Source organism: Helianthus annuus, chromosome 4, assembly GCF_002127325.2.
Source record: "Helianthus annuus cultivar XRQ/B chromosome 4, HanXRQr2.0-SUNRISE, whole genome shotgun sequence".
NCBI lineage: Eukaryota > Viridiplantae > Streptophyta > Magnoliopsida > Asterales > Asteraceae > Helianthus > Helianthus annuus.
In genome coordinates this window covers 26,021,672-26,048,759 of record NC_035436.2, presented here as the reverse complement: position 1 = coordinate 26,048,759, position 27,088 = coordinate 26,021,672, and the positions used below count along the sequence as shown (strand labels likewise).

General features: G+C 41.1%; 1 protein-coding gene across 1 annotated transcript; it reads right to left on the bottom strand.

Moving 5' to 3' along the window:
* Window positions 1-1,342: 1,342 nt before the first annotated feature.
* LOC110935995 (patellin-3) lies at window positions 1,343-4,028 on the bottom strand. Its single transcript, XM_022178349.2, has 4 exons — window positions 2,763-4,028; window positions 2,565-2,689; window positions 2,332-2,467; window positions 1,343-1,761 (listed from the first exon to the last, which is right to left on the bottom strand). The coding sequence occupies exons 1-4, from the start codon at window positions 3,936-3,938 to the stop codon at window positions 1,495-1,497; spliced, it is 1,704 nt and encodes a 567-aa protein (XP_022034041.1). The 5' UTR covers window positions 3,939-4,028; the 3' UTR covers window positions 1,343-1,494.
* Window positions 4,029-27,088: the final 23,060 nt, after the last annotated feature.

Genomic DNA, 27,088 nt, shown 5'->3' with positions numbered 1-27,088 from the left:
TATTTTTTGTATGGATTGGTTATTTCGGTTGGGTATTGTCGGTTAATTTGGTTTCGGTTTGGTTATTCAGTTTTTTGCTAACCCGCTTTTTTTCTTTTTGAACGCTATACTCACACCCACTATATCTACTTCTAAATTTTGCATCTGAAACATGTAAAACATGTACTGAAGATACATATCCGAAGCCGACATTATCCCCTGGGACGAAGACGAACCTTCGTTCAGGTGCGCTCTGCTTTGTCCGCTCCCCCTCAAGACTCCGGAGACGAATCTACGTTCAAGTGCGTCTGGACGAATGACGCCATCTTAGTTGACCACTATAAATACCTCACCAAAGTACAATGTCAAGTACGATTTTCTGAACCTTCGTCACTACTTTCTCTCTCTACTCTTTCTCTATACCAAACTTATCCTCACGCCGGAGGGTGGTCGCAGAGGAGTCCTCTCATCTCTGCGGCGAGCCTAACGGTTTTCTGTTTTGCAGGTCAACTTCCCGACTCTCAAACAAGATCCAAACCCTCGATTACAGGATCCGGCCTTAACTCGATTTTTTGGTTCTTCATGTACCATTTTGCAATGGCAACACATTAGGACACGCCTTGGTAGTTGGTAACCTAGCTCTTGGGCCCTTAAGAAACCATGCGATGTGACTTTAGAGTTTAGAACGACAAGGAGCCCATCCAGTTTACGCCCAAATTAGCTTTCATTTGGTATGTTTATACATCAAGATTAATCTATGATTCGATGGAGGTACCGATATTCGAATGATAAAGTATTTTGATGTGTTGAAGTAATTTGACTGCATGGTCGAGGGACGTATTAAGAAGCTCAATTCGACGAGTACTTTAAACAGAAATGTATCCAAATTCAAGACTCTACAAATGTTATAGTTGAATGGTTGATGAGAATGCATTGTGCTAGTGATTGAATTATATGTTGTCTCATTGAAAGGTATCCAGATTTTCATGTAGGATTCAAGACTCTAAAAATGCTTGATTTTTTTTTTTTTCATTCTTTAAGTCAATTCGTTGGGTTTTTTTTCAATTAAGTTGCTTTTTCTTCTCTCTTTCAAAAATCTGTTTTATTTAATTTAAAATCAATCAACGGTTGAAGTTGAAATGGATGACAATAAAGCAGGCACCAATTTCTTTCAAACTGTAAAAGGAATAATAATATCTGAAATCATTACTGAGCTGTGAAAGATAAAGTTAAAAGATTTTTCCAGCTCAAGATGCCAAACAATTCAAATAAAAATGAAACAAAAAGGGACATTTAGGCCACAATCCACTTCTAACTTCTAAAGTGAACAAACCCAAACAGACAAATTAGTCCAAAGTCAAAAGATTCCTCAATCCCCAATTCCAAACTTAAATAAATAAATAAATATGAATACATGAATAATAATTATAATAAAAATAAATTAAACAATAAAAAACCCACAAAAATGAAACCTATTTTCATTATTCAACAAACATCCCCTGCCTTGGTTCTGCTTTAGCACTTGATGGGTTCGGCCACCTTGGTCTTGCTTCTGTACAGGACCTTCTTCTTTTTGGAGGTTTGGTTGTCAAAAGTCAGAACCACTTTCCCTGGTTCATCGCATTTGAACTGGCCGCTGATCACCGGCTCATTGGTGGCAGCTGCAAGCTTTCTTGATTTCTGCACGATCACGGTGTAGCTGTCTGCAGACACAGGCACAAACTCGGCACCATATGTCATTTCATTCCCCACCACTCTTGCTTCCCATACCAATGTGCAACTCTGCCAAATTTCACAAGAATTCCACATCAAAACTTCTATAATTTGATTAAAAGAAACTACATAAATCAATTAAAAAAAAATTGTATCTTTAATTTCTAATGAAATTCTCACATGAAAAAACCAAGATATGATCCAAATCATTTAACAAAATTCGACCAGAAACATATTTTTCACATGAATCCCACACCAAAAAAATCATAAGTTGATCAAAAAATTTCTCATAAATCGATCAAGAATCATATCTTGCATGATTTCCAATGAAATGCTCGCATGCAAAACCCAAACTTTGATAAAACTCATGTAACAAAATTCGATCACAATGAAATGCTCGCATGCAAAACCCAAAATTTGATAAAAATCGTGTAACAAAATTCTATCAAAATCATTATTCACATGACTTGCTCATCCTAGATACATGTTTGATCAGAAAGGCCATAAATCTATCAAAAATCATGACTTTTTAATAAAAAAAAAATCCATAAATCGATCAAAAATCATATCTTGTATGTTATCAAACGAAATTCTCATATGAAACAACCCAGATTTGATCAAAAAATCATTGAACACTACCTCAGGAGCAGGGATCTCGATGGTGTGTTTGGTTGAAGGTTTGATGATCTCTTCTGTGACTGAGTCAGTAGAGACGAATTCGCATTCCCTGCTGAGTCCACCATATTGAACTGGAACAAGCTCAGGTGCTATGTATCTAAGATTCAATCAAACAAATCGTATAATCAGATGATGTTATCATAAGAACCCAAATCAAACAAAAAAGATCATGAATTACAAAAACTATTACTCACTTGAAGAGGGTTTCAGCAGTCTTAGAAGGTCCAGCAAACACAAACTTGCTCTTGGTCCTTTGTGTGAAGAACGGATTGATAATCTTATAGAAAGCCAAGTACAGAAAAGGCACATTGATAAACACCTGCAAAACCGAAACTCAATTAGACATTTCTTCGAACATTTGGTGGGCACAATTCAAAGAACAATTTCCATACCTGTTTAGCAACGAATTCAGGATAATTATCCTGAAACAACTGAAGCGCCTGATTAGTAGCTTGACGAAGCTCCCACTTAAACGGTCCAGGCGAGTTCTTAAAATCGATAACTTGAACAATCGTACACATCCCATTCGGGCTAAAATCGAGCTTCCGGATACTCTTTTCCAGAAACTGAATCCTCCATCTCAGAAACCTTGTCCTTTTCTCCTCGGTTGAGAACGTTTCATTGTACAATTCTTTGTTTTGGTACTCACCATATGCATTGTAGCATACTGGATGACCTTCTTTGTCAACTCCATGCATGTAAACAACTTTTTCTTGCTCTGTTCCCAAATCTTCTGACAACAGTGATTCGATTCCGAACTGTTTTCTCCATGCGACGACGTTTTTGAGCATTGTGAAAGCTTCTTTTACTTTGAAGTCTCGTGCTCGCAGGAATTTTAACAGAACGACGTCGCTTCGCTCGTCCGCTAGTAACGGTATTCCCCAAATTGAAACTTCTTCCGGTTCCGGTGCCGGTGCCGGTGCCGGTGCCGGTTCGGTAGTTTTCTCTTTTGTTTCCGGTTCAGTCACCTTCTTCTCCGGTTCAGTTGTCTCCTTCTCCGGTTCTGGCACCTCCTTCTCCGGTTCCAGCACCTCCTTCTCCGGTTCGGTCACATTTTTCTCCGGTTCGGTAACTTCTGTCTCCGTTTCAGACACCGTCTTCTCCGGTTCCGGAACCTCCGTCACTGGTACAACTTCCGGCGTGACCGCCGTCGCCTGAGACGGAGTCGATTCATCCTTTCCGGCGGCCTCAGCACAAGCCTTAGCTTCTTCTTCAACAACAGCAGTAGCTTTCTCCTCCTTTGCCGGAACTTCCTCCTTCACCGGCTTCTCCTCCGACGCCGCCGCCGGCGGAGCAGAAAACTCATGCTTATTAAGCGCTTCCTGAACCATAAGTCTCAATTCATCTAACGCTTTCTTTTCCGGATCAGGAAGCTCACCGGCAACATTCGATTCCTCCTTAAACGACGTCGATTCAGAGATCTTCTCCGTCTCCGGCGATCCATCCTTTTCACAAACCACCACCGCAGCTTCTTCAACCTTCTCCGCCTCTGGAGCCACGGCAACTTCCGCCGTCACCGCCGTAGACTCCGCCGCAGCCGCCGTGGTGTTCAACGTCTCTTCCGCCATGAGCAAAAAGAATCAATTTCACTGAAAATTGATGAAAATGGAAGTTAGGGTTTCTAGGGTTTGATGAGTTGTGAGTGATGGTGTTGAGTGGTGGAGTGGGGGGTTTTATTGGCGGTTTGGGGGTTTGAAACAGCCTGTTTTTTTAGCTTTTTTTTAATTTATTTTTTTACTTTTTTTCTTTTTTTAAGCTGCCAGCTCAGCAACAGGGGAAATTATGGTGGGGCCACTGAAACGTTTTTCCAACCGCTATATGACAGCTCAGCAATGTACTGTATAACGAGACTATCTACGTGGGGTGGTGGGGCCCGTTGTTTCGGACCGTTGGATGGTTGTGGGCCCGGTGTAGGGTATTTTCCGTTGGTATAATTTATTGAATTTATCTTTATTCTCTATTTTAATGATGAAAGCATAGTAATAACGATGTTACATCATTCACGCTTGGTTGCAGAGTTACCTAGATTTTTTATTTTAACGTTTGGTTGCGGAGTTACCTAGATTTTTTAGTTTAATATATGTGTAAAAAAATTGTATTATTAAGTTACTTTCATAATATTATAATATCAAATTAAATTATTTTTTTAAATATAAATAACACAAAAAAATTGATAATGTATGTGTATGTTAAAGTGACAGTAAAAACTGATTATTATTTTGGAATGATGTATTTAAAGATTAGAATTCATGCATTGAATATATAGTGTTAAAGTGACAGTAAAAACTGATTACATTTTGAAATGATGTATTTAAAGATTAGAATTCAGGCATTGAATATTGAATACTGTGTTGATATTCAAGGTGTTTAATAGATGTTTTAAAATATGATTTTTATTTTATGTATTAATTATATGCAAATATATGAAATTAATTTATTCAAATCAAAATAGATTAAGAGGATTAGTTACATTTTATAAGAGGTATAAAAAGATTATAAGAGGATTAGTTATTTAAAGTTATATATTGAAAAGATGACGTTATAAAAAAGGCATTCTTTAATTCATTTAGCTAGGATTGTAGGTGCATGTCTAATACATAACCAAATATTAAAATACATGACCAATTTTAAGTAGAAAACTGTATACACCAGTGTTTTCAAACTCGGACTGGACCGGCCGGCCGGACTGGGAATCGGAGGTTGAGCCGGTCCGGGTCACGGTATCAGGCCCGAAATGCATTGTACTGGAGTTGAACCGGCGACCCGACGGTTGGACCGGGAAACCAGCCGGTCTGACCGGTTTTTGGAAGGGTTGGACCGGTTTTTATATAATTATTTTTTCAAATTTAACCCTATTAATTTTTATAATATTTATAATGCCTTCCGGTTCTTACGTCCGGTCGGACCATTGAACCGGTAAGAAAACCTGTTCGACGTCCGGTCCGATTCTAAAAACATTGCTATAAACATCTATATTATTGTTTTAGTGTTATCTAAAGGAGGATATTCCAATCCTCTCTCTATTGATGATTGTTTTCATAGACTACGTATATAGTGTTTATAGGGTTTTCTTAATTTTTTAACATTCACTCTAATGATCAAAGAAGGGTGAAGTGCCCCTTATGTATAACATGATATGTGATCTACAATATATCTACCATATGTTGGGTGATCCACACCTCAAAGATCATACAATGGGTGTTTCACACACTAAATTCTCAAACAGAGTGTTCCACATTTAGTTGTTGGTCCATCCACATCCTAAGTACACAATGTAATTATTGTATAGATCACACATAACTGATGTTGTAGGAAGTATAAATCATACCACTTTAACTTCATGTGTTGTTTCATGTCTAAAATTTTTAAAGGAAAGATGACTATTGTACATATCACACATTATTAGTGTTGTAGGAAGTATAAATCATACCACTTTAATTTCATGTGTTGTTTCGTGTCTAAAACTTGGAAATGATGAGTGATCGACACCCTAACTTCTCATATGGAAATCATTCCACATTTAAAAGTTAATCCCAGATCAAAAAAAATATCAAATTAATCCCAAATAAAAAAAATCAAATTATAAAATAATTACATAGTAAAAGTGTAAATTTGCCTAAACATATCAATTCCTTACACAAGACCTAAACATTATAGATTTTTGGAGATATAGTTTCAATCCTTTGAGATTCAAATTCATTTTTTTGTTTATCAAGTTGTCCCAAAAATTTTTTTGAACTAAATACATTCCAAGTATTTTTATTTAGTAATAGAATTTATGAAAATGTTTTCCACTGCAGTTTTCTTAATTTATTAATTTAGAAACCCTACGTTATGAAAAATTTAAATTTTTAAAAAAGTGTATAAAAGTTCAGTGAGTAAAGTGCAATTTGTGTCCTTGTGATTTGGGGCGGAAATCAACTTGCGACCCTCGATTGTAAAATTAGAAACCTGTGTCCTGTGGTTTGAAAAGCACTTCGGTTTTCCTCCTTCTGTCAAGTCTCCGTTGTCACACCCCCAAAATCCACATGCGGAGTATCACCGCTTGGAGGCGTGACTGACCATGATCAAGCCACCAATCATATTGAACAAGCATGTAAGTAATTTATAAATCCAACACAATACAATTGGTATCCAAACAAAACATATTTTAAGTTGCAAGCGGAAGCATAATGTTTAAAACCAAAATATTAGTTTAACTGTTTCCAATATTTAACATGGCACACAGCTGTCCATGTCCCACAACGACTCTTCCCCATGCAAGTTCTAGCTGAGTACCTAATGACCTGCAAAGCATGTAGTAACGAGTCAATAACAAAGTTGAGCGAGTTCACAGTTGGGTGTTTGTTTTAAGTTGCTCCAAAAACAGTTTCCTTTAACTGGCATCCTTGCCGTGGGGGTTACCCCATGGTTGAAAACGTGATTTGTTTTATTCCATTTACTCTGGCAATCCAGCCGTGGGGGCTACCCCGTGTTTATACTACTAGACTCGTTACCATATCGACCACTGACGTTAGTCATGTTTATGTGCCCTTTTGCGTCAATGTCTATCATCATTGACGTGCCCAGATCCATTAGTTCACGCCCGTCCTCTGCGGCACGGTGTGAGGCTTGTCAAACCTAAATAGTGCTATCTAACTAATGACCCGCTGGCCATTGGCCCGGCGATTAAGTCGATATAAAAGGAGGGACTTCGTGATAGAGTTTTGGGTCTAGTGAACTTTAAACTGTCCAAGAGGACGAGGGATTTACATTCCTTAACCCGTACTGTCCTACCCAAGAAGGACGAGGAATCCATATTCCTTAACTCATTCCCAACCCACCGGGAATTACCATGCTTTGTAGAAAGTGTGAACTCACCTTAGGTTAGCTCGGCAGATAAACGGAAGGTCAATCGAGCTGCTAGGGGTCAACCACGTCCTAACATGGTTACCATACAAGTCAGGTCTTGGTTCAGGTAATGCACGTAGGTTTACACATAAGCTAACAGGTTATGAACACGTATTGATTATGGCAACCACGTAGAACATGTTAACAATCAGGTACACATAATGTCCAGGTTGTGCAACTCGGATGGTTGGGCTCGCACAAGCTCATTAGCCCAATAGTCTTGTGCGATACAATAAATGGAACCCAACACCCACTCCGGCCCAACATGTTGTGCGATCAGCACAGCCTTGTGCGATCCACGACATGTTGTGCGATTCACTATATACCCGGCCCAAACAATTAAAAGCCCAACATATATATATATATATATATATATATATATATATATATATATATATATTTATGTACGGCCCAATTTAATAAACAGATAATCGATCTTGTGCTGTCCGAATGGACTTGTGCGATTCAGTTGGGTTGTGCGACTGGGTATTGGGCTTTAAGGCCCAATAACCTAATAATGTCCAAACAGTGTGTGCGGCCAAAGACTTGTGCGATCGGCACTGCCTTGTGCGATCCACACGTCTTGTGCGATCATGCAGTTCTAGGTTGTACTGTGAGTTTTAGACAGTTGCACTAAGCTTGTGCGACTGCCTTGTGCGACCAGTCCCTTACACGAAACAGGTTTCGTGTGGTTCATGCAAGCTTGTGCGAACCATGTTTCGTGTGAGTTGTGCGACCGGTCTTGTGCTATTCGTTTTAATATCCGAAACTTATGCTATTTAGTTATATTGTTTCCATTATGATTCGGTCAACAGTGAATCCGTTACCTATTGATTTTACAATCAATTCCAACAGTTACCATTTACATCCAATCGATCAAATCCACTAATTACCAAGTAAATCCTCATGAACCCTAATCACATTCATAGCATGAACAACAACCATAACATTAATCTATCAAATCCTTATCCAATGCCTCATGCTCGATCATACAATTGATCCGAATACGCATACATGCAGCCGATTACATTCATTCGGTTCTAATTATCTAGATCAACATCAAAGTATCTATCAAACATACAATCCCCTTATTGATCTAACAGGTTGTTTATCTAGAGTTTACTAACATAATACCTTAAACATCAACATCAAATAACGTATAACCAATCGTACAACAAGCATCGATCATACCAGAATTAAACAAGGATATAACACTAACCGGTTAAGAGAGTGTAACGAGGATGATCCGAGCAATAAGATCTTCGATCGAAAGAGGGATGTTTGCCGTCGGCTTCGAGAGGAGGGAAAGAGAGTGTAGGGTTTGTATGTGTTGTGTGCTTGAAATCAATGAGGAAACAAAACCCCATAAGGGTTATGTGTGGGTTTAAATAGAAGAGTGGGCCGAACCCTTTACATGGGCTGCCCCTTGGTTCGGTTACAAAAGGTGTGGCCCAAATGGGCTTGTGCGACCAGCCAAGTGTTGTGCGATCGGTTCGTTTTGTGTGATCCTATTACATACATACATGCACTACACATATTCACATACATAACAACATAACATTTCATTAATCATCAAAGTTCACATAATCACGTAATGTTCAAACATGTTACACTAAGCACACAGATAGGTTCTGAAATACGAGTTGTCACATTATCCCCAAGTTGAAAGAAATTTCGTCCCGAAATTTAGCACGTACTCACTGAGGAAGCTAGTTAGGTTGCATGGTTTCCTGGTTTTCCTGGGGTGTCACATCCTTCCCCCATTGGTTTGGAATTTCGTCCCGAAATTCCGCAGTAGCTTCAGCCTCAGTAGTGGTTTCGTTGTTCTCGAACAACTGGAGATACTTGTGTTTCATTTGGTCTTTACGTTCCCAGGTGAACTCTGGGCCACAACGGGAGTTCCAACGAACTCGAACAATAGGTATTCTGGTACGCTTGAGAACCTTCACATCTCGGTCAGTAATCTCTACCGGTTCCTCAACGAATCGTAACTGATCGTCGATTGTGAGCTCCCTCAAAGGAACTATGAGAGTCTCATTTGACAGACACTTCTTCAGATTCGACATGTGAAATACGTTGTGAACTCCACTGAGTTCTGTAGGTAAGTTCAGCTTGTAGGCTACCTTGCCTATTTTCTCTAAGATTTCGAAAGGTCCAACGTATCGCGGGTTGAGTTTGCCTCGTTTGCCAAAACGAACAACACCCTTCCAGGGTAAGACTTTGAGTAGCACTCGATCCCCAACCTGGAACTCGAGTGGTTTCCTGCGCTTATCAGCATAGCTTTTCTGACGGTCACGAGCTACCGCCATTCGTTGTCGTATCTGAGCAGTCTTCTCAGTTGTGTCTACCACAAGTTCTGGGCCAGTGATCTAGCTATCGCCAACCTCTGCCCAACAAAGAGGTGATCGGCATTTACGTCCGTACAATGCCTCAAATGGAGCGGCCTGGATACTGGTGTGGTAACTGCTATTATACGAAAACTCCACTAACGGGAGATGCTTTTCCCATCCGTTACCAAAGTCAATTACATATGCCCTAAGCATGTCTTCAAGGGTTTGGATGGTGCGTTCAGACTGCCCATCCGTTTGCGGGTGATATGCTGTGCTCATGTCTAAGCATGAGCCAAAGGACTTGTTCATTGCTTGCCACAGTTTAGAAGTGAAACGTGCGTCACGGTCAGAAATGATAGAGATTGGCACCCCGTGCCTCGAAACTACTTCCTTTAAATAAACGTCTGCTAAAGTGGAGAACTTGTCTGTTTCTTTGATAGCCAAAAGTGTGCAGACTTGGTTAACCAATCCACTATCACCCAAATAGTGTCATTTCCGCGCTGAGATCTAGGCAGGCCAGTAACGAAATCCATGGAAATTTGCTCCCATTTCCATTTCGGGATCTCTGGTTGTTGCAGTAGGCCTGATGGTTTCTGATATTCACTCTTAACTCTCGCACAAGTCAAACATTTACCAACGTAAGTTGCTATGTGGGCTTTCATGCTAGGCCACCAGTATGTAGTTTTTAAGTCGTGGTACATCTTATCCGAACCAGGATGTACTGAGTAACGAGACTTATGCGCTTCATCCATCACAAGCTCGCGTAAATTCCCATAAAGTGGGACCCAAATGCGTCCCGTTACGTAGTATGCGCCGTCTTCCTTTTGTTCTAACCGTTTCCTTGATCCTCGTAGGGACTCCGCCCTGACGTTCTCTGCTTTCAACGCTTCAACCTGAGCATCTCGTATTTGCGTAGGAAGACTAGATCGGATGGTAAGTTGTAACACACGCACTCGTTTAGGTGTAGTATCCTTTCGACTGAGGGCGTCGGCCACCACATTGGCTTTGCTAGGATGGTACTTGATTGCACAATCGTATTCGTTCAAGAGCTCGACCCATCGACGTTGTCGCATGTTTAACTCCTTTTTCTTGAAGATATGCTCGAGACTCCTGTGATCGGTGTATATGGTGCACTTGGTACCGTACAGGTAATGTCTCCATATCTTAAGTGCGAAAACAACAGCTCCTAGCTCCAGATCGTGTGTGGTGTAGTTCCTTTCGTGAACTTTAAGTTGGCGCGACGCATAAGCAATGACTTTATCCCGTTCCATCAACACACAACCAAGACCTTGAATTGACGCGTCACAATAAACCACAAAATCATCTGTGCCTTCCGGCAATGAGAGGATAGGTGCGCTACAAAGTCTATTCTTTAAGTGCTGAAATGCAGATTCCTGCGCATCACCCCAACGATAGGTGACACCTTTCTGAGTTAGTGAGGTGAGAGGTTGCGCAATCTTGGAGAAATCCTTGATGAACCTTCTGTAGTAACCCACCAAACCCAAGAATTGGCGAATTTATGTTGGTATATGGGGCGTAGGCCAGTTCTTGATCGAGTCACCCTTGGATGGATCAACATGAATCTCATCCTCATTCACCACATGGCCTAGAAAATGGACTTCACGAAGCCAGAAGTCGCATTTCGAGAACTTTGCATACAGCTGCTCTGTTTGACGGAGTCCCAAATAAGCTTTAGGTGTTGCTCGTGTTCCTCCTGACTCTTAGAATAGATCAGAATGTCGTCGATGAACACAATAACGAACTTATCCAGATAAGGTTTGCACACTCTGTTCATAAGATCCATGAAGACCGCAGGAGCGTTTGTCAATCTAAAAGGCATAACCGGGAACTCGTAATGCCCATAACGAGTCCTGAACGCTGTCTTAGAGATATCCTCGCCCCGGACTCTCAGTTGATGGTAGCCTGACCTCAAGTCAATCTTCGAGTAGTAGCTCGACCCTTGCAGATGGTCGAATAGGTCATCAATGCGTGGAAGAGGATAGCGGTTCTTTACGGTCACCTTGTTGAGTTCGCGGTAGTCAATACACATTCTGAAGGTACCGTCTTTCTTCTTCACAAACAATACTGGAGCTCCCCAGGGTGAAGAACTAGGACGAATAAAACCCTTAACCAAGAGTTCTTGTAGTTGCGTGGACAGCTCTTCAAGTTTTTATGGAGCTAAACGATAAGGTGCTCGAGCTATGGGCGCTGCTCCAGGAGTTAGCTCGATTTGAAATTCAACCTAACGGTGGGGCGGAAGACCAGGTAATTACTCAGGGAAGTCACGTACGATCGGAATGTCTTCCATCTTCTTTTCCTTCGATGAACTATCAGTCACGAGAGCAAAAATAACGGTGTGGCCCTTTCGCAAACACTTCTGGGCCTTAAGGAAAGAAATGATGCCCACCACAGCACCACTCTTGTCGCCATGAATCACTAAAGGTTCTTCACCAGAACGAGGAATGCGGACGATCTTCTCCTTGCAAAGAATCTCTACTCGATGTTGAGATAACCAATCCATACCGAAGACGATGTCGAAACTACCAAGAACGATGGGGATCAGATTGATGGAGAAGGTTTGACCAGATAAAACGAGATTACAACCCTTAACTATGTGTGTGGCTTCGAGACTTTTATCATTTGCTAGTTCTACAATGTGCTTGGTGTTTAAGGAAATTAGGGCACGCTTAAGCATCTGACTAACTTTTAAGGACACATAACTAGTATCGGCACTCGAATCAAATAAAACAGAAACATAGAAGTCGTCTAGTAGGAACTTACCCGTCACGACGTTGGGATCATTCCTTGCATCACCCTGACCAATCACGAAGGCACATCCCCTGGCAACATTGCCATTGTTGTTACCTCCGTTGTTTCCATTCCCCTGGTTGTTGTTGTTCTGATTCTGGTTCAGTTGGGGACAGTCTCTCTTGAAGTGGCCTTCAGCACCACACTGAAAGCACCCTTTGTTGTTACCTTGCTGTTGCTGCTGCTGGCGTTGATTCGATGGGGCTTGCTGTTGCTGATGATTCTGATTTGCAGGGCGTAAACTCCTGCAATCCTTTGCGGCATTGCCTGGCTTGTTGCACCGATGACAGTTACTCCTGGTGCATGGCCCGTTGTGGTGTAGGTTATAACGATTGCACTGGGGGTGGATTCCCCTGTACCCACCTTGACTTTGGTTACCAGATGATTGACTAGGACTCTTGTAGTCATCAGTCTTTCGTTGCTAAGACTGAGACTGAACTGAAGTTGAACCCTTGCTAGAGACTCCATCCCATTTGCGCTTGCTGTCGCTAGGGGCATCAGAAGTAATAGTAGTACCAATACGCTTGGGCAGCCTGTTCTGCTCGACTGCCTGATCAGTAAGACGATGAGCCAAACGAACCACTTGCTGAATAGTGGCGAGGTTAGCTGAAGTCACATGGCTTTGAATTTCTAGCACTAAACCCTTGAGGTACAACTCGATACGCTTGATAAGAGGGTCCACCATAGTAGGGCACAACACGGCCAACTCATTTGATCGCTTCATGTACGTCTCGATCTCTGACCCTGTCATCTTCAGGTTGTAAAATTCCACCTCGAGCTTGTGAATGTCGTCACGGCTACAATACTCTTCCTTGATCAAATCTTTGAAGTCGTTCCATGGGGTGGCATTAGCAGCAACCACTCCCAGCATTTAAACCTGAGCATTCCACCACGTGAGCGCTATACCTTCGAGAGTACCAGTAGCATACTTCACCCTACGAGCTTCAGGGCATTTACACATCTCGAAAACAGATTCGAGCTTCTCGAACCAGTAGAGGAGGCCTACGGATCCTTCAGTACCACTGAAGGTACTAGGTCAACAGTCCATAAAGGTTTTGAAAGTGCACACAGGAGGTTATGCAGGTTGACCTCCTGCCTGAGCGGCTGCAAGTGCCGCAGCAACTTGTTCATTGATCAAAGCCGTCAGCTGGCCTTGAGTTAGGTTAATACGTCCACTCATGATCTTCACAATAAAGAGAACGTAAGTGAGAAAAGTGTGGCGATAGCGTGTAAGTGTGGAGTGACAGAAGAGAGTAAACACACAATGTTGCAACCAGTAGTCACTATATTATCTAAGCATACCATGAGCAATGTTCTATGTAAACTAACAAGCAGGCAATACAAGTGCAAATCATATCACTTATAGTGTCGAGCCTTGCACGTGGAGCGAAGTGTCGTTGTGGATCGTTGAGCACAGTACAGGTTATAGTCTGGTTTTATCAAAACTTTTTTCCCTTTTTAAAACCAAGTTCACAATAACCAATGGCTCTGATACCAATCTGTCACACCCACAAAATCCACATGCGGAATATCACTGCTTGGAGGCGTGACTGACCAGGATCAAGCCACTAATCATATTGAACAAGCATGTAAGTAGTTTATAAATCCAACACAATACAATTGGTGTCCAAACAAAACATAGTTTAAGTTGCAAGCGGAAGCATAATGTTTAAAACCAAAACATTAGTTTAACCGTTTCCAATATTTAACATGGCACACAACTGTCCATGTCCCACAACGACTCTTCCCCATGCAAGTTCCAGCTGAGTACCTAATGACCTGCAAAGCATGTAGTAACAAGTCAACAACAAAGTTGAGCGAGTTCACAGTTGGATGTTTGTTTTAAGTTGTTCCAAAAACAGTTTCCTTTAACTGGCATCCTTGCCGTGGGGGTTACCCCATGGTTGAAAACGTGATTTGTTTTATTCCATTTACTCTGGCAATCCAGCCGTGGGGGCTACCCCGTGTTTACACTACTAGACTCGTTACCATATCGACCACTGAAGTTAGTCATGTTTATGTGCCCTTTTGCGTCAATGTCTATTATCATTGACGTGCCCAGATCCATTAGTTCACGCCCGTCCTCTGTGGCACGGTGTGAGGCTTGTCAAACCTAAATAGCGCTATCTAATTAATGACCCGCTGGCCATTGGCCCGGCGATTAAGTCGATATAAAAGGAGGGACTTCGTGATAGAGTTTTGGGTCTAGTGAACATTAAACTGTCCAAGAGGACGAGGGATTTACCTTCCTTAACCCGTACTGTCCTACCCAAGAAGGACGAGGAATCCATATTCCTTAACCCATTCCTAACCCACCGAGAATTACCATGCTTTGTAGAAAGTGTGAACTCACCTTCGGTTAGCTCGCAGATAAACGAAAGGTCAATCAAGCTGCTAGGGGTCAACCACGTCCTAACATGGCTACCATACAAGTCAGGTCTAGGTTCAGGTAATGCACGTAGGTTTACACATAAGCTAACAGGTTATGAACACATATTGATCATGGCAACCACGTAGAACATGTTAACAATCAGGTACACATAATGTCCAGCTTGTGCGACTCGGATGGTTGGGCTCGCACAAGCTCATTAGCCCAATAGTCTTGTGCGATACAACAAATGGAACCCAACACCCACTCCGGCCCAGTATGTTGTGCGATCAGCCCAGCCTTGTGCGATCCACGACATGTTATGCGATTCACTATATACCCGGCCTAAACAATTAAAAGCCCTATACATATATATATATATATATATATATATATATATATATATAGGGAGGGGCTCATGCGAGAACCACTCTTATTGTGAGAACCTTGAGAACCAATGTGAACACAACCTAAAATAGCTAAAACCTAACCCCCCCCCCCCCCCAAAAAAAAAAAAACCTAACCCCCCCCCAAAAAAAAAAAAAACCTAACCCCCCCCCAAGCTAAATGCTAAAAAAAAACCTAACCCACCCCCCCCCCCAAAAAAAAAACCTAAACCCCCCTCCCCCACCCCCCAAAAACCTAAACCCCCCCCCCCCACCCCCCCCCCCCAAGCTAAAATGCTAAAAACTAAACCTCCAAAAAACCTAATAAAATCTAAAAAAATCTAAAAATTTTTTTTTGAATTTTTAAATATTTTTTATGTTAAAATCGCTACTTTTAGAAGCCAAAAAATTTTTTTTTGGCTTCGAAAAGTAGCGATTTTTTTATAAAAAATATTAAAAAATTCAAAAAAAAATTTTTGTGTGATTTTTAGCTATTTTTAGGCATTTTTGGTGTGTTCACATTGGTTCTCGCGGTTCTCACAATAAGAGGTGGTTCTCGCATGATCTTCTCCCTATATATATACGACCCAATTTAATAAACAGATAATCGATCTTGTGCGGTCCGAATGGACTTGTGCGATTCAGTTGGGTTGTGTGACTGGGTATTGGGCTTTAAGACCCAATAACCTAATAAAGTCCAAACAGTGTGTGTGGCCCAAGACTTGTGCGATCGGCACTGCCTTGTGCGATCCACACGTCTTGTGCGATCATGCAGTTCTAGGTTGTACTGTGAGTTTTAGACAATTGCACTAAGCTTGTGCGACTGCCTTATGCGACCAGTCCCTTACACGAAACAGGTTTCGTGTGGTTCATGCAAGCTTGTGCGAACCATGTTTCGTGTGAGTTGTGCGACCGGTCTTGTGCGATTCGTTTTAATATTCGAAACTTATGCTATTTAGTTATATTGTTTCCATTATGATTCGGTCAACAGTCAATCCGTTACCTATTGATTTTACAATCAATTCCAATAGTTACCATTTACATCCAATCGATCAAATCCACTAATTACCAAGTAAATCCGCATGAACCCTAATCACATTCATAGCATGAACAACAACCATAACATTAATGTATCAAATCCTTATCCAAAACCTCATGCTCGATCATACAATTGATCCGAATACGCATACATGCAGCCGATTACATTCATTTGGTTCTTAATTATCTAGATCAACATCAAAGTATCTATCAAACATACAATCCCCTTATTGATCTAACAGGTTATTTATCTAGAGTTCACTAATATAATATCTTAAACATCAACATCAAATAACATATAACCAATCGTACAACATGCATCGATCATACCAGAATTAAACAAGGATATAACACTAACCGGTTAAGAGAGTGTAACGAGGATGATCCGAACAATAAGATCTTCGATCGAAAGAGGGATGTTTGCCATCGGCTTCGAGAGGAGGGAAAGAGAGTGTAGGGTTTGTATGCGTTGTGTGCTTGAAATCAATGAGGAAACAAAACCCCATAAGGGTTATGTGTGGGTTTAAATGTAAGAGTGGGCCGAACCCTTTACATGGGCTGCCCCTTGGTTCGGTTACAAAAAGTGTGGCCCAAATGGGCTTGTGCGACCAGCCAAGTGTTGTGCGATCGGTTCGTTTTGTGTGATCCTATTACATACATACATGCAATACACATATTCACATACATAACAACATAACATTTCATTAATCATCAAAGTTCACATAATCACGTAATGTTCAAACATGTTACACTAAGCACACAGATAGCTTCTGAAATACGAGTTGTCACATCCGTTATTTGTGTAGGTCCCTCGGAGGTTGAGGTTTAACCTATTCCTTGTTATGTTTAACCCACTAGCGAGTGCGGAATCCAAGCTAGCAAGCAAACCGTAGTTTAGATGAAAGTAAAGCAACAAGAGAAAGAGTAGACAAGCAAAGTATCAAAGTTTTCTCTTGTATTTCAGTGGACACGGTTACAGACCTTGACCAAACTGAAAATACTCTCTTACAAGACTTGGGTTCACACACAAAAGCTCTCAAACACCTTGAACAGACTTACACAGAACTGCCTTTTGAAGTGAACCCTCATGGATATATATATATACCCATATTAGACAGACATGCACGAAGGATAGGTATTCTGGTCGAAGGATCATCTATCGACCAGAAGTACCTTCGAAAGATATCGAAGGATCTCAACATACCTCGAAGGATGGTATATCCTTCGAGGTCCATCAATATCCATCGAACCATCATCTTTCGAGGTCATCGAAGGATACAATTTATCCTTCGATGACATCCTTCGAAGCATCTAATCTTTCAAACACTAAGTGTGGATGTTTGGCCAAGTCAAACCAGGAGGATGGTTGACTTGGTCAAACACGCATTCCAACACATATACAAACATACAAAGACGTAAACACAACAGACAAAAGACATCGTTTTATACATTACAAAATACAGACAAAGTACAGACACAAAGTGCACCAACAAACTCCCCCTTGTCTGTAGCTTTGTCTCGATCTTCGTGTCTTAAGTCTCTGACGTCCTTTCAGCAGTTAGGTGGAGTGATGACCACGTACTTCCTGCGTTGATCAGCAGATTAAAGCAGTATCTAGCCATCCTTTGAAACTTCGTCGCTTGATCTCTATCCTGAACTAGGTAGTTTATCTCATGATCTTTCAGGATAATAATATCCGATCTGGACATGTTAGTGATCCACATCGGATCTATTATCCTAAAGTTCTCTTGATTGTCATTGAACACGATCACCGCTTCACCTGTATCAGCATAGTAAACCCAGCAACGAAAGTTCACAAGAAAGTCAGTCTTCATTTTCATCAGCGGAATCTTCTTCATCACTTTTGGAGGATCGTATACTAAACGATAACGAGCAGTGTTCGTCTCTGGATCAAGTGTAAACCTGATCTGCTCGTATCTTGGAAATTGAGGCTTGTACAGAGGATCCTTCCAACCCACTCTTCTTTCCAATCTAATCTTCTTCGCAAACAGTTCTACCATCTTCTCTTCGCTCCGATTGATCACATCAAGTTGAGCTAACATAGCGACATCATAGTAAGGCAGTGTAAGAATACTCAAAAGAGATCTGAAATACTGAAGCCCCGTCTCTCTTTTCACCACCATGCAGTGAAGATCCTTTACAAACATCCAACTGATAATGCGACCTCGAGCCTGATTCTTCTCGAGACGCAGATAGTTAACTTGTTCCAAAGGAGCGAGCGGAGGAGGATTCCTAGCAAGGAAATCCGCTCGCCATTCACTAATAGTTTTCTCACGGCTTTCTTGAGTTGACGGTGAATCAGACGAAAGATTTGCAAATTCAGCAGTCTTTTCAGCAACAAAGTCGTCATCAAGGGCATTCACTTCCGCATCATCCTTTCCAACATACACAGGATGATCAGGATCTGAACCGATGAAGATTTCATCTATTGAAGAGAAATCGGTTTGATCCTGAACTAGAGGCGTATTATCAATCATGCTTATAGCAATATCATCCAATTCCTTCAAAGCCAATATTTGTTCATCCGACATTCCAGAGATATATTCCCCCTCTTCCAACATTTCACCTGTAACTGGATGGAACATATGAGCACTTGAGGATTCAGGGAGATCTGTAAACGTTTCTGCTTCAATAATAATCTGTTCAGGCTCTGTTGACGTTTCCAGTATCTCTGTCTACTCAGTTTGGCCAGTAGATGTTGCTGTAGGAGCAGAAGGAGCATCTTGGAGAGTACCAGATCCACCAGCAACACCGGATGCAGTTGCACCGGAGTCTGGGGCAGCCGTTTGGTCTGGGTTAGCAGCATCATCATCTTGATCATCTTCACGTCTAGATGAAACCACATCTGAAGGTTTGCACCTCTCCCTTTCTCTCCATAAAGTATTAACCCTCGAATGAACTACATTGAAGTTTGTATGCATCGGCTTAAAGGCATTTATCAGTCTTTCATCACGACTGCTAACCATTTCCCTTAACGCTTTTGCTGAATTTTCCAAATTAGTGCTGTGTCTTTTCATGATCTCCACCTCTTTATCCCTTGCCAAGTTAGCCTTCTTTAATCTATCAATTTCTTCAGCTTGTTCTTTGATCTTCATACTTTGAGCATTTACAATAGAACACAGCTGATTGTGAGCCTCTGCATCCTTCACTCGTTGTACACGATGTTCTTCAATCGTTCGTGTATGTCGACTGACAATAGAACCTAATTCACTGATTTGTCCAATCAGGAATTGAATCTTTTCAGCATCAGATAAGCCTGACAGAGTCTCTGCCAATGTCGGTAGAGATGGTTCTGGTCCTGATGACCCAGATTGACCAGTAGCTCCTGTAGGACCGGAAATAACGAGAGAAGGTCTAGTATGTGTACCTGAGGCGGGAGTTGCAGGCGTCTGTCGATCAACAGACACCGTGCGTGTCCCAGAAGACTTTGGTGGAGAAGACATGAGCTCCAGCGTCTCAGAAGCAGACATGAGCTCCAGCGTCTCAGAAGCAGTCAGCTGATCGCCAATCGGAGGAAACTGTTGCTCTGGCTCAGAAGAAGGTTGGACTGACACAGGAATAGAAGAAACATCAGCAGCCTTCTTCGATGCACGTACACCCTGTTTCTGTGCCTTCCTCTTCTTAATAAAGCCCGGAGAAGTAAGCGTATAGTCTTCATCCTTATCAGATTCTTCATCATCACCTGTCTTCTTTATCTTTACAAACCGTGGATTCCCGCGTTTGTCAAAGACTTTCTTCAACCCTGGAGGAGGAGGATTATCATCATCAGAGGATGAACCATCACCGTCAGGACCTCCTTCCTCTTCAGAAGATGAACTGCTTTCATCTATTAAGTTCCTCGCCTCATCGATCTTGCCTTTACCCTTGTCAGTCGCCACAGAAGCAGACTGACCAGCTACATCACCAGCACCACCAGAACTACCACCCGTTTCAACTGCTACACCACCACCACCAATACCAACACCAGGATCTATAGACACATCCTGAATCTCTTCAGCAGCAACGTTTATATCAACTTCAGCATGTGCTGCAGCAGCAGAACTACCAGCAGACCTTCTAGTTGCCTTGATTCCATGTTTAGCTGTGAGTTGTTCATCAGCCATAGCAATTAAAGCTGGTTCTTCATTATCAGACACACTTCCTTCACGACGCCATCTGTGATTCTGTGGAGCCTCATAGTCAGGAGCATTTAGATGACCAATCAGTTTCCTATTCGGATCTGTTCCCTTGTAAACCCCCATAGACTTGACGATTAGCAGTGTGCGTTCGTTCATCGGATTCACAGGAAACACATCCGCCTCAGCTTTAGCAAGATCAGGAATCTGATCATCTATCATCATTTGCAGAAACCGAGGATATAACCAAAACTTGGTGTTAGTTCGCTGTGTATCTGACGGAAGTGGCCTCCGAGTGTTCTCCTTCAGATTATTGAAGATATACCGAGAAATGTTGAACGGCTTGTTCAGAATCAGCGCCGTAAACAATCCCGTCAAATCAATAGGAGACAAATCATACCCAGAGCGCTTGTTGCTTAGGCAATGAATGAGAATGTGCAGAAGAAACTTATATCGAAGAGGCAGAAACTTCTTGTTGATTTGATTGGTAAGAACGTTCTCGCTGTACTTAATCCTTAACAATAACCCTCGCTGACACTGTAGCTCTATAGACGTTGGGTCTTCAGATTTATCACCAAGCTGCAAACGTTGTCTGATAGAGTTTTCAGTAATGACCACGGGCTTTTCAGCGACTACTGCCCTGATTACTTCCTGATTATCCATCGTTTCAACTACAGCTGTATTCCAGAATGCCTTGATGTATGACTGATAGGCGACATGCTGAGTTGTGATAGCGTAGTTGATTCGCGACCGATGTAGATACTCCATGATTCCATCAAACTCTGCACTGACACTTCCTTCAGGTTGTAAATACGCCACCATGTTATGTCTAGATTCAGACATAGCTTCCAGCTCTGATTTCACCTTCTTTGTTGGCTTTGCCCGCTCCTTTTTAACCTTTGGTGCCATCTCTGTGCATCAAAAACGACACGTAATAAGAACAGGTCAAACAGTCAACATTGAGTTTCACACTTAGAAAAATTTTCAATTTCTTGAAAATTTCCTAAGTGTTGAAGCTATCGAAGGATACACTGTATCCATCGAAGGATGAAATGTGGCACGAAGGATGATAATCTGCTCGAAAGATGTTAGACAGGCTCGAAAGATGTCACATTTCTTGAAGGATACAGCCTTATCGAAAGATCATCTTTCGGAAGATCAAGAATTTGAAAGATGTCTTGATCCTTCGAAGGATTGATCAATCGAAGGATGATCCTTCGAGATGTCTAACATGTTACGAGATATCTAATATCTTTCGAGACTCACCTCGAAGGATGTTGTTCAACACATCTATCGAGGTGATGACTCATCATCATCCTTCGTTCCGGCACTGTTCATCGGCGTATTTCCGGTGAGTTTTATGTTGAATTCCGGTGAGTTTTAATTGAAATTTCGATGATTTGGTTTACGTTTTGTTCAAATGTGTTCTGTGTCATTAATAACAACATCATCCACTATTTCAAAACATCAATGATTTGACCAAAACCGGATCTGAACACACACATACATCAGATTTCAACATAAACCCTAACCAATCCCCTGTTTAACCCAACAAAAACACCTCTGATTTATCCAACCCAAACATCTGATATCAAGAACCAAAATGAACACACTGATGAACCGAACAAATCAACACTATAATAACAACATATGCACATCATTTTTAACACTTATCATTCATCATTTTCTTAAACTAAGAAAAAAAAACAAGAACAGAAAGATAAGATAACATGATCAATGATGATTAATGAGCCAGTGTATGTTAAAACGATGATGATTATCCTACCGAGTGTTGTGAGTGAATCCTGATACTTTTTAACAATTTTGAAAATTTGGGCAGAGTTTCGAGAGGGATGAGAGGTTTTTGAGATGAAAATTTGAAACTGATAATGATGAATGATGAAGATGATGCTTTATATACCTTGACCTCGAAAGTCCAACCGCCTCGAAGAACTCAAACCATTCGAAAGATGAAACAATGGTCTCGAAGGATAACTTCTGGTTCGAAGGATCCATATAAGGTTCGAAAGATCCAGATATTTAAAGGATCTGGATCGAAAGATACCAGATATTTATGGATCCTTCGAAAGATATCCTTCGATCTAAAACCATCTTTCAAGTGGTCTGGTCAAATCGAAGGATCACTTGGTCAAATCCTTCGTTGACCAAGGTATCTTTCGACTAAAACCATTGACTTTCATTGACTTTCTTGACTATCTGATCTTTCGAGGGCCATTGCTTCCTCGAAGGATCAGATTTCCCACCAACACTTTGGATTTTTGGGAATTTTCAATTTCCACACTTCAAATTTTGGAGATTTTTCAGGAATGACCATTTTGAAAAGTTGTCCGTTATGAAGTTCTGCAAGGTTAATTTTATGAAGTATCTCGGCTTGTCAGGTATCGGATCGAGCACCAACATCAGTTAATCAAAAATAATGTTTAAATGAAAATCTTTTTGGATTTTGTGGTTTGATAAAATAAAAGGTAACAATTTTAAAATCCTTTGAATGTTATCAAACGACATCACCGCTAATGTCGTGCTGATATGCACCAAACGACAAAAACTGTTTAAAATAAAGCAGTAAATAAATATATACAAACACAACAATATTTTTGCGAGTTTCTGGCGAAGAGAATCATATCAGCTTGCGGTCTTTTGTCAAAACACACTTCCTTTTAAAATTCTTTTACAGAAGCGGATAAGTATTCTACCACAATTACCGATATTGTTGTCCACTTAAACTCAACGATCAGGTGTAATCATAATACAATGAGATACGTTTAAGGTATGATTTATACTTACCGACCGGTGTTCATCCACTCACGACACATTCCCGTATCAAGGTATGCACGAGAATTCATCTTACTGGGAAGTATACCATTTATCATCCGTTTTTTGACGTATATATATACAATGTGAACAAGTCACTTATTTGAGTTTGAAAACAAGTCCTATGTGATAGAATCACTTATTGATGAGGAACTTGAGTTTCAATGCATGAGGGCACAGAAGCAAGTCCGTGAACAGGTCAGTACTTCCGTACAACAGAGAGACGAACTTGACTCCCGGATAAATGTGATATTTTATCACTTATTTGATTTGGACATGTGATTGTTGATCACTTATTGAGGTCGAATGCAGTATGAGATATGTACACGTATGTATGGTATCATGGAAGAACTTAGACTTTGTCTTTTATAGAAACAACCATGATACCCAGATGATAAACAGCATAAACCCCGAATATTTCAGAACCTCGGCAATCTATCAAACGAAATTTCGGTACCAAGACCATATGCCAATGAACGGTTCCCACGCGGTTTTCAGTCTGTTATGTTTATATCTCCTGCATATTTTAAAATGATCGTGAGTCTACCGGTACATCATTAGTAGAGCTACTTATCATTTTCTTTTTCTTTTGATTTCTTGAAACATGTTTCAACCGACCTCTGATGTAATATCACTTTCTCTTATATTGCCAAGAAACTCATTTTTGTTTTTCTATTGTTTTTGTGTTTTTCTGAATTTTCTCCCCCTTAAATGCAGAAAGTAAATAAATTAAAGACATATTTTTGTATTTTTTGTGGTTTTTCAATGTTTTTGTATTTTTCTTGAAACTTTCTCCCCCTAAAATTCAAAAATAAAGAAAATGAAAAATATTTTTGGATTTTTGGTTTTTAGAAAAATATTTACAAAAACGATTTCCTGATGTCGGTTACTCTTGCTTCACCTTAATGCCGTTTACCAAAAGTAAATAATCAAATCTTGATTTATCAAACGCTTTGGTAAAAAGGTCGGCACGTTGGTGGTCGGTATGAATATGAACCACATCGATAAGTCTCTTTTCAAAGCAATCACGTATGAAGTGATATTTAATATCGATGTGCTTCGTTTTCGAGTGCTGTACAGGATTTCTAGTGATCTGTAAGGCAGCCTCATTATCAACATAAATAGGAGTAGTTAGGAATTCAAAACCGTAGTCCCGCATCTGTTGTTGGATCCATAGAACCTGGGAGCAGCAACTAGACGCAGCAATGTATTCTGCTTCACATGTAGACGTAGCCACACATGTCTGCTTCTTGCATTGCCAAGTGACTAGGCGATTGCCTAAGAACTGACATCCTGCTGTAGTTGATTTTCCATCTTTCTTGCAGCCGCCGAAATCAGAATCACTGAAACTTTAAGATCGAAGTTATCATCCTTAGGGTACCATAACCCGGTGTCAGGGTAAGTCTTCAGATAACGAAAGATCCTCTTGACAGCAGCGTAGTGAGAGACCTTCGGATTCGCTTGATACCTAGCGAGAAGACAAGTTGGATACATGATGTCGGGTCTTGATGCGGTGAGATACATTAAAGATCCAATCATAGCACGATAGAGCGAAGAATCCACAGCATCTCCTTCGTCATCCGGAGTAATTCCATGATTCTGAGGAAGAGGAGTAGAAATTGGCTTCGAATCGGACATCTGGAACCGGCTCAAGATGTCCCCGACGTACTTGGTTTGATGAATAAAGATTCCAGATTCGGATTGATTAACTTGCAAACCCAAGAAGAACGTCATTTCACCCATCGCACTCATCTCAAATCTATCCTGCATCACCTTTTCAAATTTTTTGCACAACTTATCATCGGTAGAACCAAAGATAATGTCGTCGACATATACTTGCACCAACAGAAGATCTTCACCATTTTCTTTGATGAAGAGGGTACAGTCGATCAAACCTCGTCGAAAACCATTGCTGAGCAGATAGGTAGACAACGTTTCATACCAAGCCCGAGGTGCTTGATGAAGACCATATAACGCCTTGTTTAGAAGTAAAACCCTGTCAGGATGTAATGGATCTTCAAACCCCGGTGGTTGTTCGACATATACTTCCTCCTCGACTACTCCGTGTAGAAAAACACTTTTAACATCCATCTGGTACACCTTAAATTTCTTGAAAGATGCGTAGGCTAGAAAGATTCTAATAGCCTCCAGACGTGCAACAGGAGCATACACTTCATTGTAGTCAATTCCTTCAATCTGACTAAAGCCTTGGACAACTAACCTTGCTTTGTTTCGGACAACAATCCCACGGTCGTCCTTTTTGCACTTGAACACCCAGCGAGTTCCGATCTTTTTGTAGTTATCGGGCCTATCAACCAATTTCCATACGCCCAATTTCTCAAACTGCTGAAGTTCTTCTTGCATTGCTTCCACCCAGGAATCATCCTTCAATGCCTCTTTCCAAGATTTAGGTTCTTCTTGGCTAACGTAGCGGGCAAAGGACCACTGATTTTGTTGTCCCGATTCTCGTATCTCAGCATACAAGCCAGCATTTTCGTTGTTTCTGATTTGATTTCTTGTCCTTACACCACTGAGAACATCACCTATTATATTCTGCTGAGGATGAATGTTATGAATTCGGGTTTCAGTGACTTGAGGAACTTCAACATTTGACCTCAAGTTAGTGATATTTAAATTCCCGATATCATTCTGAAGCTGGTGAGTTGTAGAAGATGATGCATTTTCTTCTTGGATAATTGGCGCAGACACTGGATCCGTTGCTTCTGAAGTACCTTGAACCGGACGCAGTGCTTCACCATCATTTGCATCAACATACTCCTCATCTTCCGATGACAAATTGTAATCGACAGCATCATTAAACACCTCATTGGAAGCGAGATTGTTGACAGAAGAAGACGCTTGTGAGTCAACAATGATTGGACGAGCTAACTGAGAGCCAGTCGCATTCTCACTTTCAGACAACATTTGAGCAATTGCATTATCATCATCAAATGTAGGCAGATTGAATGAGTCGAAAAGACCATCATAATCGAACATCCATGGTTCACCAGAAGGCTTCGGAGGATTAGAATATCTTTGAACTCTTACTTCACCCCATTCTTCAATCCTTTTGGTAGTCAGGTTCCATACTCTCAGATTAGGAGTAGCATACCCAAGGAAATAACCTTCGATAGCTTTGGCACCAAACTTCCCGTCAGGCTCAATCATGGTACATGGTGCACCAAAAGGTTCTAGATATTCCAAGTCAGGAGTCTTCTTGTGTAGGAGTTCGAAGCACGTTTTTCCATGTCTTTTCACTGTAAGAACCCTGTTTAACGTGTAGCAAGCCGAGGCAACAGCTTCAGTCCAGAATCGAACTGGAAGCTGAGACTCAACCAACATGGTTCTTGCAGTCTCAATTAAGGTTCTGTTCTTTCTTTCAGCGACTCCATTTTGTTGTGGCGTGTACCGAGAGCTATATTCATGAAGGATTCCTTTTGCAGTGCAAAACTCATCCATAACCCTGTTTTTGAACTCGGTACCGTTGTCGCTTCGAATTCGCCTCACCTTTAGAATATACAGATTTTCCAACAGGGTGATCAAATTCTTCAGAATTTCTGGAGTCTCGCTCTTGTGGACCATGAAGTCAACCCATGAAAATCTTGAGTAGTCATCAGTAACTACCAAGTAGAAAACTTCTCCGTGCACACTCTTGTGTTTGACTGGGCCGAAAAGATCCATATGCAAACGCTCGAGTGGCATGTTGACAGTGTTAACCTTCTTCAATGGATGAGATTTCTTGGTCTGCTTTCCCTTTTGACATGGCACACAGACATCTTGAAGTTGAAAGTTCTTCACATTGACACCTCTCACCAAGTTGTTTTTGACAAGGTGATTCATTTTTCTGAGGTGAATATGACCCATTCGTCTGTGCCAAGAGATTGTCTCCTTTTCAGTGGCCTTTGAAACAAAGCAAGTAACTTGTTTGGA

What these genes read in the sequence shown, in the direction of transcription:
- LOC110935995 (XM_022178349.2), bottom strand. Translation starts at nt 3,938, where the DNA reads ATGGCGGAAGAGACGTTGAACACCACGGCGGCTGCGGCGGAGTCTACG. An exon ending in ACTGCTGAAACCCTCTTCAA is followed by an intron (nt 2,468 to 2,564) that starts GTGAGTAATAGT and finishes ATTGAATCTTAG; the next exon opens with ATACATAGCACCTGAGCTTG. An exon ending in TCGAGATCCCTGCTCCTGAG is followed by an intron (nt 1,762 to 2,331) that starts GTAGTGTTCAAT and finishes GAAATTTGGCAG; the next exon opens with AGTTGCACATTGGTATGGGA.